Source organism: Lathyrus oleraceus, chromosome 7 (assembly GCF_024323335.1).
Source record: "Lathyrus oleraceus cultivar Zhongwan6 chromosome 7, CAAS_Psat_ZW6_1.0, whole genome shotgun sequence".
NCBI classification, from domain to species: Eukaryota; Viridiplantae; Streptophyta; class Magnoliopsida; order Fabales; family Fabaceae; genus Lathyrus; species Lathyrus oleraceus.
In genome coordinates, this window is record NC_066585.1 from 286,415,297 (window position 1) to 286,434,086 (window position 18,790).

At 33.2% G+C, this 18,790-nt stretch overlaps 1 protein-coding gene across 4 annotated transcripts; it reads right to left on the minus strand.

The window, feature by feature from the left end:
* Positions 1 to 12,404: 12,404 nt before the first annotated feature.
* LOC127106739 (phosphatidylinositol/phosphatidylcholine transfer protein SFH3) lies at positions 12,405 to 16,249 on the minus strand. 4 transcript variants are annotated; one of them, XM_051044046.1, is made up of 15 exons: positions 16,065 to 16,249; positions 15,545 to 15,717; positions 15,187 to 15,433; positions 15,003 to 15,102; positions 14,639 to 14,905; positions 14,459 to 14,536; positions 14,276 to 14,377; positions 14,130 to 14,179; positions 13,942 to 14,041; positions 13,757 to 13,852; positions 13,610 to 13,678; positions 13,410 to 13,521; positions 12,880 to 13,247; positions 12,724 to 12,792; positions 12,405 to 12,626 (listed from the first exon to the last, which is right to left on the minus strand). In XM_051044046.1, the coding sequence occupies exons 2-15, from the start codon at positions 15,591 to 15,593 to the stop codon at positions 12,615 to 12,617; spliced, it is 1,719 nt and encodes a 572-aa protein (XP_050900003.1). In that variant the 5' UTR covers positions 15,594 to 15,717; positions 16,065 to 16,249; the 3' UTR covers positions 12,405 to 12,614. The 4 variants fall into 4 exon arrangements, with proteins under 4 accessions (XP_050900003.1, XP_050900004.1, XP_050900005.1 ...); XM_051044047.1 differs by having other exon boundaries at positions 15,545 to 15,757; XM_051044048.1 differs by lacking the exon at positions 16,065 to 16,249 and adding an exon at positions 15,883 to 16,044 and having other exon boundaries at positions 12,880 to 13,241.
* Positions 16,250 to 18,790: the final 2,541 nt, after the last annotated feature.

Genomic DNA, 18,790 nt, shown 5'->3' on the forward strand with positions numbered 1-18,790 from the left:
AATGACCTCGTCTGACGGTGATCAACATAGTTGTTGAAGTGTATGTCCTCAACAACCAAACAGTCAACATAAACTCTAAAAGGCTCGGTCCCCTGATTCCCTCTGAGCGGGATAAAAGCAGTAGCACACGACATATAACCCTCACTCAACTTCGAGTACAGGTAGACCAAGAAAGTTGTCCCCCAGTTGTACTAATGGATTTGCTCGAGATCCACGAAGTGCTGTAGGTAGACGACGTTAGTATAAGTAGCACTCTTGTCCACAAAAATAGCAGTGTCAATAAAAAAAAGAAGGTATGCTTTCAATGCACATGATTTGTGGACCATCACCTGCTCATGATCACCATCAGCCTGCTCTTCTCTCTGGATCTCAGCCACATAAATCTTCCTCAGGAACTCAAATCTAGCATGGTCACCTCTGGTCTTATCCACCTCCCCCATCGCCTTCTCTGGATCAGCCCCCAAATGCTCTACCATCATCTCCACTGCCTCGTCTTTGGACATCTCACCATCATCTCCCATGATTGAGGAATCTCCCCCTGATCGAACGATGTAACAAACACCAGACGTCGTCCAGTGTGATAGACATCTCACCATGCGGGAGATGAAACGACGAGGTCTCAAAGTGCCATCTCTCCACATATGAATTAAACATCTCATGGTTGACCGTAGTGTAATCGGTCATGCACAAGCCCGCCATGCCAGATAAGGACACGACATACTAGAACCAATTTGCCTCCTGCTGAGGCAAGACATCAATCTTCCTCCCGTGGTTAACAAACTTCTGGGGATCACGCTCCTGAAATTTGTTAGAAAATAATCAATGTCAGGAATAATCAATCAATGTCATAAATTTACGTAAAAATAAATAAAGAATCCAACTAATGTCAGAAATGCCACCTCTCCATCCCAGATATGTCGGGCAGCATGGTATGGATATAGAGATAGTAAGGACAAATCAAATGGACCTCCTCCAAAAGCCTCTGGCTTGGCATCCGCAATAGCCTCACCCTTCGAAGGTGGCACTGGATCAACAACATCATCACTAGGAGGTTGGATTGGATCAACACCATCATTTGTAGGAGGTGACATGGGTGAAACCTGACGTCAAAGGGAGGACGGGGGACGTGATGCGTTAAATGGTGACTCCCGCCTCCTACGAGAAGATGAAAGTGAGGTGACATGAACAAAAGTAAGAGTCTATAAGTAGACGACTCTTTCTGATCAGAGGGACCTCGAGCCTCTAGAATCTGCTGGCTCCACTTCCGTCAAATGGATGCGTGCTGAACAACTTTGCCATGCATCAGTCTGTCATGTCTATCAGCCATTATCCTTGTAAGTTAAAGTAAGGCATATCATTAGTGCACGCAAACAACACACAAGCAAGAGATCAAAGGAAGAAAAATAATGCAGAAAATTTCGGAGATGCATCCCTGGAATCACCTGCAGAATATTAAACGCTGAACAATTCTGGAGATGCATCTCCAAAATTTTCTACAACTCAGAATAACATCAATGACGTAATGTACCATATGCAAGGTCAAAAAAATTTATTCTGATCACCATTTTCAGCTAACAAACAACTAATACACTATGGCTAAACTATGTTAGATGTGATTTCTACATCTAATCATTGATTTCTACTCATTTTCGCAAAAACTCAAACAGTTATCAAAAACTCAAAAAACTTACTTGAAATTGATGTTTGATGAAGTTTGATGATGTTACAGATGAAGTTTGATGTTCCCTTGAGTTTCTTTGAGCCTTTTTTAATGAAATTTGATTGGGATATAGATAAGTGTTTTGAGAGAGGTTTTGAAAACTGTGAAATGAGGAAGAAGATGAGTCTGTCGTGACTTATGTTCCAAAATATCCCGGAGATGCATCTCTAAAATATTTTAACGTTAACTTATATTTGGCTGCGTCCAGAAATACATCTCCGAAATCATTTAAACATTAACTTATATTTGAATACGTCCAGAGATGTATCTCAAAAACCAGATAATATTTATGAAAATTTACATGATACTGTCAAAAAAACTTGGGATACCATAAGAAATCCCCTTTCATATCTATCCATGTAGTCTAACTTGTCAGATATGAGACATCTCAGTTTCACCATACTAATGAGCTAGAGATTTAAACATCATATCTATACATCACAACACCCTTAGCAAAAATAAAATTATACAGATATTCTTGCAAATATGGATGCTATTAACTTATATTCTCCTATTGTGCTTAAGGATCCTTCTTCAAATGTGTCATCGATTTTGTTAATGGATGCTTTTGATGTGTCCTTTATGAAATAAAATAAAATTTTCCTTTTTTTTCTCATCTAACCAAAAAAATTAAGAAAAGGTAAACAAAATCAACATAACCCACTCGCCAAAGAAGGGTATTAAATGATGATTCTTATTTTTCATTTTCATCTCAATATTTTGGATATTTTTTGAAAACTAGATTAGATTAAGAATCTTTTTTTTAAAAAGGGTTATTTTATTTATAAAAAAAGAAAAACTCCAATGCTCAAAGAATTAAATGAAGTTGTTAAGTTATATCCATAATGAATATCTTACACATTTCTATTTCTTTGTATGTTTTAGAATTTTGTCCCTTTTTCCTATTGATACATTGTTTATATACTATACAGAAAATCGTGACGTTGTTAAGTTGCCTAGTTTTATTAACATATATGTATACACAATTGTGAAGGATGATACATTGTTTTATATATTACAGAGAAAAAATAATTACACAAAGCTGAATGCTATAGCATCCATGGGGCTGATATGACACTAAATTAGAAGGAATTGTATTCCGTGGTGGAATGGGGAATAGAAAATGAGATATGAATGATATTTTCTAGTTCAACGATAAGCGCTTCCCGATAGAGTGGGTTGAACCTTCAAGGTTAATGCCCAAGTTAATGAAGTATTTAAAAAATGTGGCATGAAAGTAATAATGAGATAATACATGTACTTAGGACGTGGTGAAGTTTATATATATCATGTTGTTGAAATTGCTCCGGTCTAATCTAACATGTGTTGCTGCGAGTCGTTCGATCACATCCAACGACATGGATTTGGGACGGGGTAAGGATCAGGTATCTTGCCTCTTGAGAAAGTTCCATTTGTCATTTTGTCCTACTTCGAGAAGTTCTGGATTTGACCTTCTTAATTGGGTTTGACGCTCTAGGTCTTTGACCGGCCCAAAATAATTGTCTCATAAATCTTTGTTGTTAATTAGTAATGCAAGGATTGAGGTTGTATGGTTGCCCTCTATTTTTGTCTTGTGCTCATGAGGAAAGTCATTGATTTTCAGAGGTGGAAGTGGAAAATCTTGGTGAGTGAGAGTATGTAGCATTGGGAACCTGCACATTAAATTTTCCATCGATTTTGCATTCCTTCGTCATTTCTAAGCTTCTAGGTGGTTTCTTCATTTTCCTGTTTGCTTCCACCTTCAAAGTTTGTCTGAAGTAAAATTACTCTCTCTCTCTCTCTCTCTCTCCCATTATTGTTTTACTTAATCTTACTTCAACCATGGCCAATCTAGAAATGCATACATGGATTTTGTTGACTTATCTAGTAGGGATGAAATAAGAAATTCATTTTTGTGCACTAGAGCGATTCACTCGGAGGTGTTGGATGTGGTTATACCTCCACTTGTGAAGGTTATAAAAATTAGCAATATTTGATGTGGATCTATGTGATTGCATGTATTATCAAGATGATCCAAGAAGATGAAGTTTATGGATAAGCAAATATGTAAGTCAACTAAGTAGTTATTTGGTTTTGATGATGACAACACTCAATATCAAACAACATCCAGTGAAGTCAAGTATCTTTTGTAGATAGCTCAAGCGGTCAAAGATGAACAAGATATTTGATCAATCTATCCTCTAGAATGAAGTCATGCTCTTGAAGATCAAGACATCTCTTTAAAGTCAACATTATGGTCAAACAATTTTCAATAAAGACTTTTGTCTCAAGGATCACTGGTGATTTAACCTCACACACTCTCAGATGATGATAATCAAAATGAATATATATCAAGCCTCATTAAAAAGATTCAAAATTCTAGTATGATGATAAACACAAACATAATGATGTCAGGACTTCAAGTTTTAGAGTTATGAAAGAGAATAAGTGTGAAAGCTCATCTAGTCATGTCCATTTGAGTGACTAGTGTCTTGTAAATACACAAGTGTATTTCTAGAAATATTATGGTTAAATCACGCACACACTGGAAATATTTAAGCCTCTCATATTTTAATTAAATCCCCTAAAAATGTTTTTACAACCTAGTCAATTGATTATCAGAATGTCTGATTGATTGGAAGACATTTTCTAACTGAATAATCGATTAATCTATTAACCTAATCAAATATTCCATGCTTCGTTGAGTCTAAAATTGATTGGGACAGTCTATTCATGATTGGTAACGACTAAATATCAAATCCTTTTGTGCTCTTAGCAATTCACTATTTAGGGTGTCTAATCGATTAACCTAATTTATTATGACATAATTGGATTATGGATTGTTTCCAGATTTATAACATGTCATTGGCCTATAAATAGAGACCTTCCTTATCAATTTTTAACATCTAAAAAATGAGTAGTGATCCTACTTTCTCATTTCTCTCATCATTTCTTAAAATCTCTCATTTCTTTCACATATATTTAGCCATAGTGTTTTAAGTAATTCAAGTGTTGTAACTGGTTAAGGTAGGGAGGTAATCGACTAGAGGAAGGCCTAAGGTTAAATCATGTAGAAGAAATATAGTGTTTTTACAGGTGTAACTGATTAACCATTTGGTGTAACCGGTTACCACTGAAGTTGATTTAATTCCAATTTAATTCAGTGTTATATGTAATCGGTTGACCACTTTGGTTAATCGGTTACAAGCGCGATATTTTATTTTTTTCTGTTATTTTACTTGGTCAATTTAGTTCACACTTGTATTGTATCTCATATATAAGTATTTGGGATACACACTCATCCTTAGTTAATGCAATAACAATCTTTCACCCTCAATTCTCTAACCCTTAATTCTCTCTCTCTCTCTCTCTCTCTCTCTTTCAATAAATTCATTTTTTTGCACTAGAGAGATTCACTCGGAGGTGTTGGATGTGGTTTCTCTAGTGGTTATACCTCCACTTGTGAAGGTTATAAAAACTAGCAATATTTGTTGTGGATCTATGTCCTTGCATGTATTATCAAGATGATCCAAGATGATGAAGTTTATGGATAAGCAAATCTGCAAGTCAACTAAGTAGTTGTTTGGTTTTGATGATGACAACACTCAATATCAAATAAAATCCAGTAAAGTCAAGTATCTTTTATAGATAGCTCAAGCTGTCAAAGATGAAAATATGTTTGGTCAATCAATCCTCTAGAATGAAGTCATGCTCTTGAAGTTCAAGACATCTCTTTAAAGTCAACACTATGGTCAAACAATTTTCAATAAAGACATATTTTTCAAGGATCATTGGTGGTTTAACCTCTCAAACTCTCAGATGATCGTAATCAGAATGAAATAATATCAAGCCTAATTAAGAAGATTCAAAGTTCTTGTATGATGATAAACACAAACATAATGATTCCAGGACTTGAAGTTTTAGAGTTATGAAAGAGAGTAAGTGTGAAAATTCATTTAGTCGTGTCCATTTGAGTGTCCAGTGTCTTGTAAATACACAAGGGTATTTCTAGAAATATTATGGTTAAATCACGCACACACTGAAAATATTTGAGAAGCCTCTCATATTTTATTTAAATCCCCTAAAAATGTTTTTACAACCTAGTCAATTGATTATAAGAATGTCTGATTTATTGGAAGACATTTTCTAACTGAATAATCGATTAATCTATTAACCTAATCAAATATTTCATGCTTCGTTGAGTCTAAAATTGATTGGGACAATCTATTCATGATTAGTGACGACTAAATATCAAATCATTTTATGCTCTTAGCAATTGACATTTTTTCATAAGAGTTTTTCTAAAATATTATTTGGTCCTACTTCTCCTTTAAAGTAGCCGATAATTCGACAAAAAAATAGGTCAAACAATATATATATATATATATATATATATATATATATATATATATATATATATATATATATATATATATATATATATATATATATATATATATATATATATATATATATATATATATATATATATATATATATATATATATATATATATATATATATATATATATATATATATAATAGGAGATAAGGACCCAAATATTTAGGGCCTGTTTGAAATGCATCTTAAAAACTCTTTTTTAGTTTTTGAAAATTTAAAATTTAAAAACTTGTTTGAATATAATGTTTTGCAAAAGTGTTTTTAAAAACTCTTTTCTATTTTTCAGTTTTTAAAAGCAAAAAAGTGAAACAGTTTAATTGTGTTTTGCTTCTTACTTTTTAGTTTTTAGTATTATAAAACTTGAAGAAAAAACATAAAAAATTATAATTTTCATTAATAGCATTAATGTAATTTTAATAACTTTTATATTTTAAAAATAAAATAGAAAAACGTATTTGAAATAGTATGTTATTTCTTTTATTTATGCTCTTTTTATGTATAAGTAACATTTTCAAATATGTTTATTTATTTTACTTAATTTTTTTTGTGTTTCTTAATTATTTTCACTATATAATTTTTTTCTATTAAATGTGGAATCCCATTTTTTACTTGGTTTTTTCTTATTATTATTACAAACAAGTGTTATCTGATTTGTAAAATTAAAAATTGATTTAACCCAATTATTTGTATTCGACCAAATATCAATTAATTTTCTTAAGTTTGTAATATTTTATACAATAAAATAGATTTTAAAAGTAAATGACAAAATATGCATTTTTATTCTCTTCTTAAAATACCATTAAAAGATTATATTATCCAATAAATTTTTTCATTTTCATATTTTCAAAACAGTTTTTAAAAATTAGTCTATCAAACAAATCTTTTTGTTAATTTTCTTTTTAAAAATAGTTTTTTAAAATAGATTTGAAAAACAAATTTTAAGAACTAAAATTGAAAAGTGTTTCAAACATGTCCTTAATTTTTTGAATTTATGCGAATTTAATTTCATCCATTGCTGCCACATGATATTTCACTAAAATAATTTCATGTTTTTTTTACATCTTTACATACATTTCTGCTACTTTATATTTCATCCAAATCTTTACATACATTTCTGCCATCTGATATTTCATTCAAATAGTTTTTAAAAAAATTATTTCTTAAAAGATACTTAGATTTAGAATGATAATCTGGAGATCATTATACAGTGAAAAATGGTTATATTTGGCTCTTATCTAAACACTATACTGAAAATTTTCAAGAATCTTGAGTTTGGATTTGGAAGTTACATATCTCAACTAGTGTGAAAATTTTCCTATGACAAATATGTCATAAGTCTTTCCATACTATAAGCATCTTGTATCACCGGGGAGTTTCTTGAACTCCCACTTGTTCTTTTTCCAATGAAGACAACTATTTTTTCTTGTCTAATGTTATGTCCTCGTGCATGCGCAGTTAAATTTTGGACTGATTGTAGACTTAATGAGGTTTAAATAATGTGTCACGAGGTTGGTTTAGACAATATTTCGAAGATCCTAATGACCTTAGTTGTTGAAGTAGGTATCCAAGTTCCATTGACAGTGTATAATACTTGGATCTCTCGCAACATGTTTATTTTTGAGGGAATAACTCCTGTGAAATATCAAATCACAATATCATCTTTACTCAGTTATAGGAAGTGAGCGACATGATTCTCAATGTGGACAATGTTGCTCTTACTAATTCAGGGAAAACAAGTTCGGTGGCTTGTGCATAATCTTAGTTGTAACATTTCAATTAGTTTTTTGTGATAGTGTAGATTTCTCAAATATATTTTTTTAAGGAAATAAACGAACTTTTGGTGGACATTAGAATGTGTTGGCATACTAGATTTGGAAAATAATATATTTTTTATATGAAATTTTTTTAATGCATCCTAAATACTTTTTAGCTACCACACAAAGTTATTTAAATGCCCTCAATTTTTGGAGATGCGTCTCCGGACGCACCTATTTCTGAATAAACGTAGAAATATTTCGGAGATGTATCTCTGGAATAATTTTTAACATTCGATACATCTCACTAAAGTTCCATTTACATTTAAATGCTACCAGAGATGCATATCCGTGATTATTCCGAAAATACATCTCCAAAATGTATCAGAACAGGTATTTCATGCTATAAATTATTTATATGTGTTCAAAGGAAGTATAACGTATGATCGAAAATAAATAAATAGGCATGCATAATTCTAGATGGACCAAAAATGTCATACAAAAATAAAATAGCAATATATATCGAAAATGTCGTACAATCGAAATCAATAATATAGTAAGGTTGTCAAAATAAAGTACAAACCATAGTACTACAACGAAATAATAACACACTACTGCTGTGTGTGTCTAATAATCTCTCATCTATCTCCTCTACCTCATCGGCCATCAATCCCATATCCTCCGGCAATGTCTCCGGTACAACAATGTCATATGTACCTCCATCATGATGGCACCTAGAACTCTTCTGACATCAGACCCTTCAAGGAAGATACTCTCATCAATATTTTTCCGTGCAATCTCTACTATGCAAGGACACCTAGGCATGACATCATTTGCATGATCTAGCTGAGTCTGCTCCCCCTCTAGTATCTTCTGATGAGCTGGTCTCGGCGGATCTCTTAGAGCAGCATGCACCATGTACATATATGACACCCTGAAGAACCATCTGATGTACCCGTCTACATAGTTCTAGTGGCTCTCAGTTATGGTAGTATGTACCTCCTCTAGTACCATATGACTCTCGTAATCATGAAACATCTCCTCTATCTGTCTACGTGTCAACACAAAAAGAGCAGAGACAATTGGGTGTCTGGGAATGATCTGAACATAGTCGAATTGCCGCATGACACGCTCGGCCATATGAGGAGCAGTGAGACGAGATCCGTAGGCTAACCATCCAGAGTATAACATCATCTCGTCAAATGGCCTCGTCTGACGGTGATCAATATAGTTGTTGAAGTGTATGTCCTCAACAACCAAACAATCAACATAAACTCTAAAAGGCTCGGTCGCCTGATTACCTCTGAGCAGGATAAAAGTAGTAGCACACGACATATCCTCAGTATACGCAAGCACACTCGCCCAGCCAGAGATGCGCGGGAAGTGTTGGAGGATCCAAGCCTGAAATAAAAAAATTTGGAACACACGAATCATCGGTAATGAATTTGCAAATATGAAATGAAAATAAAAAAAAACAATCAAAGACCAATAATTATTACTGTCAGTAGTGTCACGCTGCCAGTGACCTACTTCGTCTTCCACATATAACCCTCACTCAACTTCGAATACAGGTAGACCAAGCAAGTCGCCCTCCATTTGTACTCATGGATCTGCTCGAGATCCACGAAGTGTTGTAGGTAGACGAAGTCAGTATAAGTAACACTCTTGTCCATAAAAATAGCAGTGACAATAAAAAAAGAAGGTATGCTTTCAATGCACATGATTTGTGGGCCGTCACCTGCTCATGATCACCATCAGCCTACTCTTCTCTCTGGATCTCAGCCACATAAATCTTCCTCAGGAACTCAAATCTAGCATGAGTACCTCTGGTCGTATCCACCTCCTACATCGCCTTCTCTGGATCAGCCCCCAAATTCTCTACCATCATCTCCATTGCCTCGTCTTTGGACACCTCACCATCATATCCCATGATTGAGGAATCTCCCCCTGATAGAACGATGTAACAAACACCAAACATCGTCTAGTGTGATAGACATCTCACCATGAGGGAGATGAAACGACGAGGTCTCAAAGTGTCATCTCTCCACAAGTGCATTAAGTATCCCATGGTTGACCGTAGTATAATTGGTCATGCACAAGCCCGCTAGGCCAGATAAGGACACGACATACTGGAACCAATTCGCCTCCTGCTGAGGCAAGGCATCAATCTTCCTCCTGTGATTAACAAACTTCTGGGGATCACGCTCCTAAAATTTGTCAGAAAATAATCAATGTCAAGAATAATCAATCAATGTCATAAATTTACGTAAAAAAAATAAAGAATCCAACTAATGTCAGAAACGTTACTTCTCCATCCCAGATATATCTTGCAGTATGGTATGGATATAGAGGCAGTAAGGACAAGTCAAATGGACCTCCTCCAAAAGTCTCTAGCTCAGCATCCGCAATAGCCTCACCCTCCAAAGGTGGCACTAGATCAACAACATCATCACTAGGAGGTGAGACTGAATCAGCAACATCATTTGTAGGAGGTGACAAGGGTGAAACCTGACGTCAAAGGGAGGATGGAGAAAGTGATGCGTCAAACGGTGACTCCTGTCTCCTACGGGAAGATGAAAGTGAGGTGACCAGAGCAGAAGCACGAGCCTATAAGTAGACGAATCTTCCTGATCAGAGGGACCTGGAGCCTCTAGAACCTGCTGGCTCCGCTTTCGCCAAATGGATGCGTGCTGAGCAACCCTGCCATGCCTCAGTATGTCATGTCTATCAGCCATTATCCTTGTAAGTTAAAGTAAGGTATACCATTAATGTACGCAAACAACACACAAGCAAGAGAATCAAAGGGAAAAAATACTGCAGGAAATTTCGGAGATGCATCCCCGGAATTACTTGCAGAATATTAAACGCTGAACAATTCTGGAGATGCATCTCCAAAATTTTCTGCAACTCAGAATAGCATCAATGGCGTAATGTACCATATGCAAGGTCAATTTTATTTCCTGATCACCATTTTCAACTAACAAACAACTAATGCACTATGGCTAAACTATGTTAGATGTGATTTCTACACCTGATCATTGATTTCTACTCATTTACACAAAAACTCAAACATTTATCTAAAACTCAAAAAACTTACTTGAAATTGATGTTTGATGAAGTTGGATGATGTTACAGATGAAGTTTGATGTTCCATTGAGTTCCTTTGAGCCTTTTTTGATGAAATTTGATTAGGATATAGAGAAGTGTTTTGAGAGAGGTTTGTGAAAACTGTGAAATGAGGAAGGAGAAGAGTCTGTCGTGACTTATGTTCCAAAATGTTCCGGAGATGCATCTCTGAAATATTTTAACGTTCACTTATATTTAGCTGTGTCCAGAAATACATATCCAGAATCATTTAAACGTTAACTTACATTTAAGTACGTCCGGATCTCAAAAAACAAATGACATTTATGAAAATTTACATGATACGGTAAAAAGATTTGGGGTGCCATAAGAAATCCCTTTTCAGATATATCCATGTAGTCCAACTTGTCACATATCACATATGAAACATCTCAATTTCACCATGCTAATGAGCTAGAGATTATTAGATACTTCATGCAGAAAGATTAAACATCATATCTCTACATCACAACACCCTTAGCAAAAATAAAATTATACAGATATTCTTGCAAATATGGATGCTATTAACTTATATTCTCCTATTGTGCTTAAGGATCCTTCTTCAAATGTGTCATCGATTTTGTTAATTGATGCTTTTGGTGTCCTTTATAAAAGTCTTTTTCTTTTTCTTTTCTTTTCCTCATCTAACCAAAAAAATGAAGAAAAGGTAAAAGAAAAAATCAACATAACCCACTCGCCAAAGAAGGGTATTAAATGATGATTATTATTTTTCGTTTTCAGCTCAATATTTTGGATATGTTTTGAAAACTAGATTAGATTAATGGTCCGTCTGTTTTGTCTTTTTTTAAAAATGATTTTTATAGTGTTACACATTTTAGTGTAAAAAAAATTTACAAAGAAACTTTTTATAAAAGTTTCAAATAAAAATTTGATTTGAATAGTTATTCTTAAAATGTTATTTTAGGTATTTCATCATTTTATGGAAACTTTTTTTGGATATCAAATTTTCAAAAAATCACTTAATTTTGAAACTATTTCAAATAGTTTTTCATAAAAATCATTTTTAAGATACAATTTTTTGAAGAAATTGTGATTTTGAATATGTTTTGATCTTCAATAATGTATATTTATGTTATAGAATGAACAATTCAATCTTTTAATTTGTAAAAAATAAATTTAAAAAAATTTGTAATATTTTGAAAATTATTTTTGTAGAATCCATTTTCAAAAATAGAAAGAAAAAATCCATTTTTTAAGAGCTAAAACAAACTGGCCCTAAGATTTTTTTTTTAAAAAGATTATTTTATTTATAAAAAAAAAACTCCAATGCTCAAAGAATTAAATAAGTTGTTAAGTTATATCCATAATGAATATCTTACACATTTCTATTTCTTTGTATGTTTTACAATTTTGTCCCTTTTTTCTATTGATACATTGTTTATATACTATACAGAAAATTGTGACGTTGTTAAGTTGCCTAGTTTTATTAACATATATGTATACACAATTGTGAAGGATGATACATTGTTTTATATATTACAGAGAAAAATAATTACACAAAGCTGAATGCTATAGCATCCATGGGGCTGATATGACAGAGAAACGCCACCAAATTTACAACTCTTTAACAAATGTTTAATATTTGAGGTTAGACAGGAACCACCTATCACCTTAATTACCAGTAGAACTGCAATCACAAACACAAAAATTTGTATCAGAGAAAATAGTATATAGAAAACTTGCATGGCAAGTAATCGATCAGTGTCAAAGTTAAAGGGACTTACAAACTTCTTTTTCTTTTTGTCAATCTCTGATTGAAGCAACTTTTGCATAGCAAGGGAATCTTCAAGGGCCTAAATCAAAAAAAAAAAGAGCAAGTAAAATTAGAAATATGTTTTAAAATCAATGATGAAATTGCGAAGTATCGAGAGAAACGGAACCTTCTGGGTTGTAGCCAACTCTTGCTCGAGTGTTTCGACACGGCTTAGAGTAGCGTTGAGCAATTTTTCCATTTCAGGTGGCATGGAAGGACTCGTGATGAGATTGTTCACCTTCTCTTCTAGATCGGCCATGCGCTTCATGACAGCAATGCGGTCGTCAATGGATATGGCAGGCGCTGCTTTCATCATATCGTCGTCGTATAATACTGAGTTACCATACAATGCAATTGCAGTCATTTTCTTTGGCATGTTCCGTGTCATGCGGATTAACGTTATGAGTCCCAAAACAAAGCCCATGACTCCACCAGCAAAGTGATTTCTAAATCTAGTTGAAGTCTTGAAAATGTTGCCGGCATAACAATCTGCACCTGAATTGAAATAATCTATTTAAATCTGTTGGTAAAATGGAGTATGCAGATTATGCTTAACAAAAAAGAGATATTAGATGAAAAGAAGGACAAAAACAACTGTAAATTACTAATAAAACATCTCTTTGAGTCCACTTTCTTATCTTGGATCCTATTAAATACCTTGAGAAAGTGCCTTTTGATCATTTTGTATTGCTTCATTCCAAGACATTGGTTTGTCCTTCATTGAGACCAAGGTGTCAAATTTATATACATTATTACATTGTTTTGCTACCTGCATTTTAGAAATTTTGATGTTAAAAGTAAGTAGAATGAATATGAAATCATCATTTATTTGCATTTCATCAAGTAATGAAACTTACTTCTGCTATAGCATGACATGCCTCCTCAAGAGCATATTCTTTTTTGAAAGAATTACATTCCTTAATATCCTAAGAAAAAAGAAAGGATATCAAGTTTTATAGCCAAACAATGCAATTGAAACAATAAAGAAGTAAGAAGTTAACTACCTTTTGATACAATGTTTTGTCTGTGATGATTGTTTTCTCCTCCTTGATCCCGGATAAAGTATTCGTTACGCAATTTGCTTCGCCATTTTGAACCATCTAATTCGACCGCATAAAAAAACGCTTTACTATTTTCCTTTTCGATTATACAACTAATTTTTTATTTTATCTTTCAACATTGAAACTACCTTCAAAATTTCGGGATCATTCCATGGTCCCTTGTCAGAAAGCATGCAACCACCTTTGTCTGCACAAGTACATGTACCCCCCAAGAACTCTGGAAGTTCACTGGTAAATGATAAACACAAGCAAGGTGTCAAGGTAAATAGAAAGAGATAATCAAAAATACTTCAATGAGAAAGAAGAAAATACATACCTTGCATCGATGATTTCGAGCAACTTGCTTTGGTATTTGTTACCTAGTACCTGATCAACAATTCATAAACTGTTTAATTTTCCTGCTTAACCGATTTCAACATTATAAGAAACTGTTGAGTATAGTAATCGAAAATCGAAACTTACATGGATTTTGGAAGTGGTTTTGGGATCAAGGAAGGACTTAACAGTACTCCACAACATCCTAAACCCCGAACCAGCATTGATGATGAACATACGGTTCAACGACTGTACGAAGAGAAAATTTTGAATAAGGTAATTTCAGAATATCGCGTTTGAACCGATACGATTGAGTAGGTAAAACTATACCTCAGGATAATTGTCGCCATCAATCTTCTGAAGCCCCTGGAGGAGTTCTCTCGCAGCTTTATTCATGCTTCTAAGACCCTGAACAACCATGATACAATCAGCACTTATATGAAACTTCTTTACTTGAATAACAAGTTATATAATAGAATCAGAAATCGGTAGAATAATTTTCAACCATACCAATCCTTGAACATCCAAGATAGTTGTGCTTTGATCGATGTGTTTCTTCGCTGCAATCGAACAAGCCGGCATCTTAACATTGAGTGTCTTCTCAAACTCTCTTACATGGTACTTAAGATATCTCTCCATGGTTGTTACTTGCATCAGCTTGTTTGAGTCTACCTGACCCAAACTTTCTATGTAAACAGGTCTTCCATCCTTATCAACTCCATGTGTTCCTTGAGGATAGTATTTTAGAACTTCATCTATCTCCTTGAATTCAAAATCCTTAACAAAACCAAAAGAAAAATCTGTTCATCGCATACAAGTACAACAATGAAATTATGAATCAAGTTTTAATTTATTTATTTATCCGATTATATACCTCCATGATGGTGTCCGCGCCGAATTCTTTCCTCCATTGGAGCATATCCGCCCACATTTGCTTTGTTTTCTCAATGTCATTCTTCCTTGCTCTCAAGAATCTGCAATATCATATAATAAACTTGAACTCGACGGTCGATATTACAAAGTCAAACTTTTAACATATGATATTATCCAAATGCTACCTTAGCATCATATGATCATGGTCATGTTTTGAGGGTAACAAATCTTCTTGGATTAGCATTTGACGAAAAGCGTCAATCGCCTGCAACTCTTCTATATCGAGTTCGTCCTCGGCGACAGACATAACCCTACCATGCCTTCGCCCCTTCTTCAAGGAGTGTTTGAACTTAGAAGAAGCACTTATTGCTACCTTCTTTAAGGATCCAAGCCTTGTCAACTTTTCATCCTCCAAATTTCCATTCTCAAAACCTGTTTTTCGCAGAAAGAAAAGAGAGATTTACACATTTCATATTCTAATACAAATATGATCATGAAACATGAAATGAATTAGCAATAATTAATAAACATAAACTCACTAACCTTTAACAGGTTTATCAAAATTAACAGGTCCAGAAATAGTGTCACACATGATTATTTATCGAATCTCTTGAACTCTCACAGGAATTATCACAAAATGCTGTAAGGTAGAAGAGAATCAACAATTTCGCATATACAACAAATGCCAGAAATTGAACCTTCACTTGTAACTACACCTATTATCAACCAAAAGCAACACTTATAATTAATTAGAACCTGAAAAATAAATCATCATGTGAGTAATTATCAAATAACAATAACAAACAAATCAACATTGTTCATATTCAACGTGCATGAAAGAAAAAGAAAAAAAAATAGACAATAAAATTATTATTATATACTTAATAAATTAGAATCAAGTGCATGTGAATGAGGTGACAGATTGAAATCTATGGAGGTTTAAAAGGTTCATGAATCAACATTTATAAATAAATTTTTAACATGATAAGTAAGTAGAATCAGAAGGAAGAAGAAAATGAAGAAAGATTGATAAATGAAAAAAAAAATATAATTATGTATTTACCTTTGAGATTAAAAATGTGGGAATTAGAATTAGAAGAATATGTAACACAAATTAATTATCTTAATATATCAATAAAATTGAGGCTATGATATTAGGGCTAAAATTGGAAGACAGGTTGGTGAAACTCATATTTAGAGTTTGCCATTTTTTGTTTGTTTATTCAATTTTGCTACTAACAAAATGCTTCTAGTTTTTTTTTCTTGTTTAATGTAATGTATTTTAGGTTGTCTTTAACATGATATAGTTTCTTTTGTTAAATTTTATTTATAGTATTTTTAATGTATTTAAGTTAGTTTTGGTTTATAACTTATTCTAGTTACGTTTAGCTTTATTTCTGAAAAAATAAGCCTATTTAATATGATGGTTGAGTAGTTATTTATTATGATTGATATTCGTAGGGTGACTTGTATCTTAAAGTTTATCTTTAAATTTTTGGTTTATTTTTTAGTTTCAATATAGAAACTTCCATTCTCACACATCATTGTTAAGTTTTTGTTAAGTAACAGATCTTCCGTGTGAGGAAGGTGGTTTTATTTTATCACAATTGACATTTGAAGAAGATAGCCAAAATATGAGTCTAAATTTAGGAGTGTTGATATTTGGTATTTAAGTGTACTTTGTGTGGAGTATTTAGTAACATCTTACAAGAGGTTAGACACTTCTAAGTAACTTGTTGTAGGAGGATAAGTATAGTATAGTGGATATATTACATTATGTCTCAAAAACTTGAATATGATTGTGTATAAGTTTTATCTATTTAAAGTAAGGAAGAAATATTCTACACTTAAAGAATTTTCATAACATTTCTTAATACAAATGTAGTATTAGCTTATTCTAACTACTACTAAAGCATTTTTTTTAAATCAGAAGGAATTGTATTCCGTGGTGGAACGGGGAATAGAAAATGAGATATGAATGATATTTTCTAGTTCGATAAGCGCTTCCCGGTGGAGTGGGTTGAACCTTCAAGGTTAACGCCCAAGTTAATGAAGTATTTAAAATGTGGCATGAAAGTAATAATGAGATAATACATGTACTTAGGACGTGGTGAGGTTTATATATATATCATGTTGTTGAAATTGCTCCAGTCTAATCTGGCATGTGATGTTGTGAGTCGTTCGATCACATCCAACGACATGGACTTGGGAGGGGTAAGGATCAGGTATCTTGCCTCTTGAGAAAGTTCCATTTGTCATTTTGTCCTACTTCGAGAAGTTTTGGATTTGACCTTCTTAATTAGGTTTGACGCTCTAGGTTTTTGACCGGCCCAAAATAATTGTCTCATAAATCTTTGTTGTTAATTAGTAATGCAAGGATTGAGGTTGTATGGTTGCCCTCTATTTTTGTCTTGTGCTCATGAGGAAAGTTCTTGATTTTCAGAGGTGGAAGTGGAAAATCTTGGTGAGTGAGAGTATGTAGCATTGGGAACATGCACATTAAATTCTCCATCGATTTTGCATTCCTTCGTCATTTCTAAGCTTCTAGGTCGTTTCTTCATTTTCCTGTTTGCTTCCACCTTCAAAGTTTGTCTGAAGTAAAATTACTCTCTCTCTCTCTCTCTCTCTCTCTCATTATTGTTTTTCTTAATCTTACTTCAACCATGGCCAATCTAGAAACGCATACATGGATTTTGTTGACTTATCTAGTAGGGATGAAATAAGAAATTCATTTTTGTGCACCAGAGCGATTCACTCGGAGGTGTTGGATGTGGTTTCTCTAGTGGTTATACCTCCACTTGTGAAGGTTACAAAAATTAGCAATATTTGATGTGGATCTATGTGATTGCATGTATTATCAAGATGATCCAAGAAGATGAAGTTTATGGATAAGCAAATATGTAAGTCAACTAAGTAGTTATTTGGTTTTGATGATGACAACACTCAATATCAAACAACATCCAGTGAAGTCAAGTATCTTTTGTAGATAGCTCAAGCGGTCAAAGATGAACAAGATATTTGATCAATCTATCCTCTAGAATGAAGTCATGCTCTTGAAGATCAAGACATCTCTTTAAAGTCAACATTATGGTCAAACAATTTTCAATAAAGACTTTTGTTTCAAGGATCACTGGTGATTTAACCTCATAAACTCTCAGATGATGATAATCAAAATGAATATATATCAAGCCTCATTAAGAAGATTCAAAGTTCTAGTATGATGATAAACACAAACATAATGATGTCAGGACTTCAAGTTTTAGAGTTATGAAAGAGAATAAGTGTGAAAGCTCATCTAGTCATGTCCATTTGAGTGACTAGTGTCTTGTAAATACACAAGTGTATTTCTAGAAATATTATGGTTAAATCACGCACACACTGAAAATATTTAAGCCTCTCATATTTTAATTAAATCCCCTAAAAATGTTTTTACAACCTAGTCAATTGATTATCAGAATGTCTGATTGATTGGAAGATATTTTCTAACTGAATAATCGATTAATCTATTAACCTAATCAAATATTCCATGCTTCGTTGAGTCTAAAATTGATTGGGACAGTCTATTCATGATTGGTAACAACTAAATATCAAATGCTTTTGTGCTTTTAGCAATTGACTATTTAGGGTGTCTAATCGATTAACCTAATTTATCATGACATAATTGGATTATGGATTGTTTCCGAATTTATAACATGTCATTAGCCTATAAATAGAGACCTTCCTTATCAATTTTTAACATCCAAAAAATGAGTATTGATCCTACTTTCTCATTTCTCTCATCATTTCTTT

What these genes read in the sequence shown, in the direction of transcription:
- LOC127106739 (XM_051044046.1), bottom strand. Translation starts at nt 15,593, where the DNA reads ATGTGTGACACTATTTCTGGACCTGTTAATTTTGATAAACCTGTTAAA. An exon ending in CATGATCATATGATGCTAAG is followed by an intron (nt 15,103 to 15,186) that starts GTAGCATTTGGA and finishes ATGATATTGCAG; the next exon opens with ATTCTTGAGAGCAAGGAAGA. An exon ending in AAACCACTTCCAAAATCCAT is followed by an intron (nt 14,180 to 14,275) that starts GTAAGTTTCGAT and finishes ATTGTTGATCAG; the next exon opens with GTACTAGGTAACAAATACCA.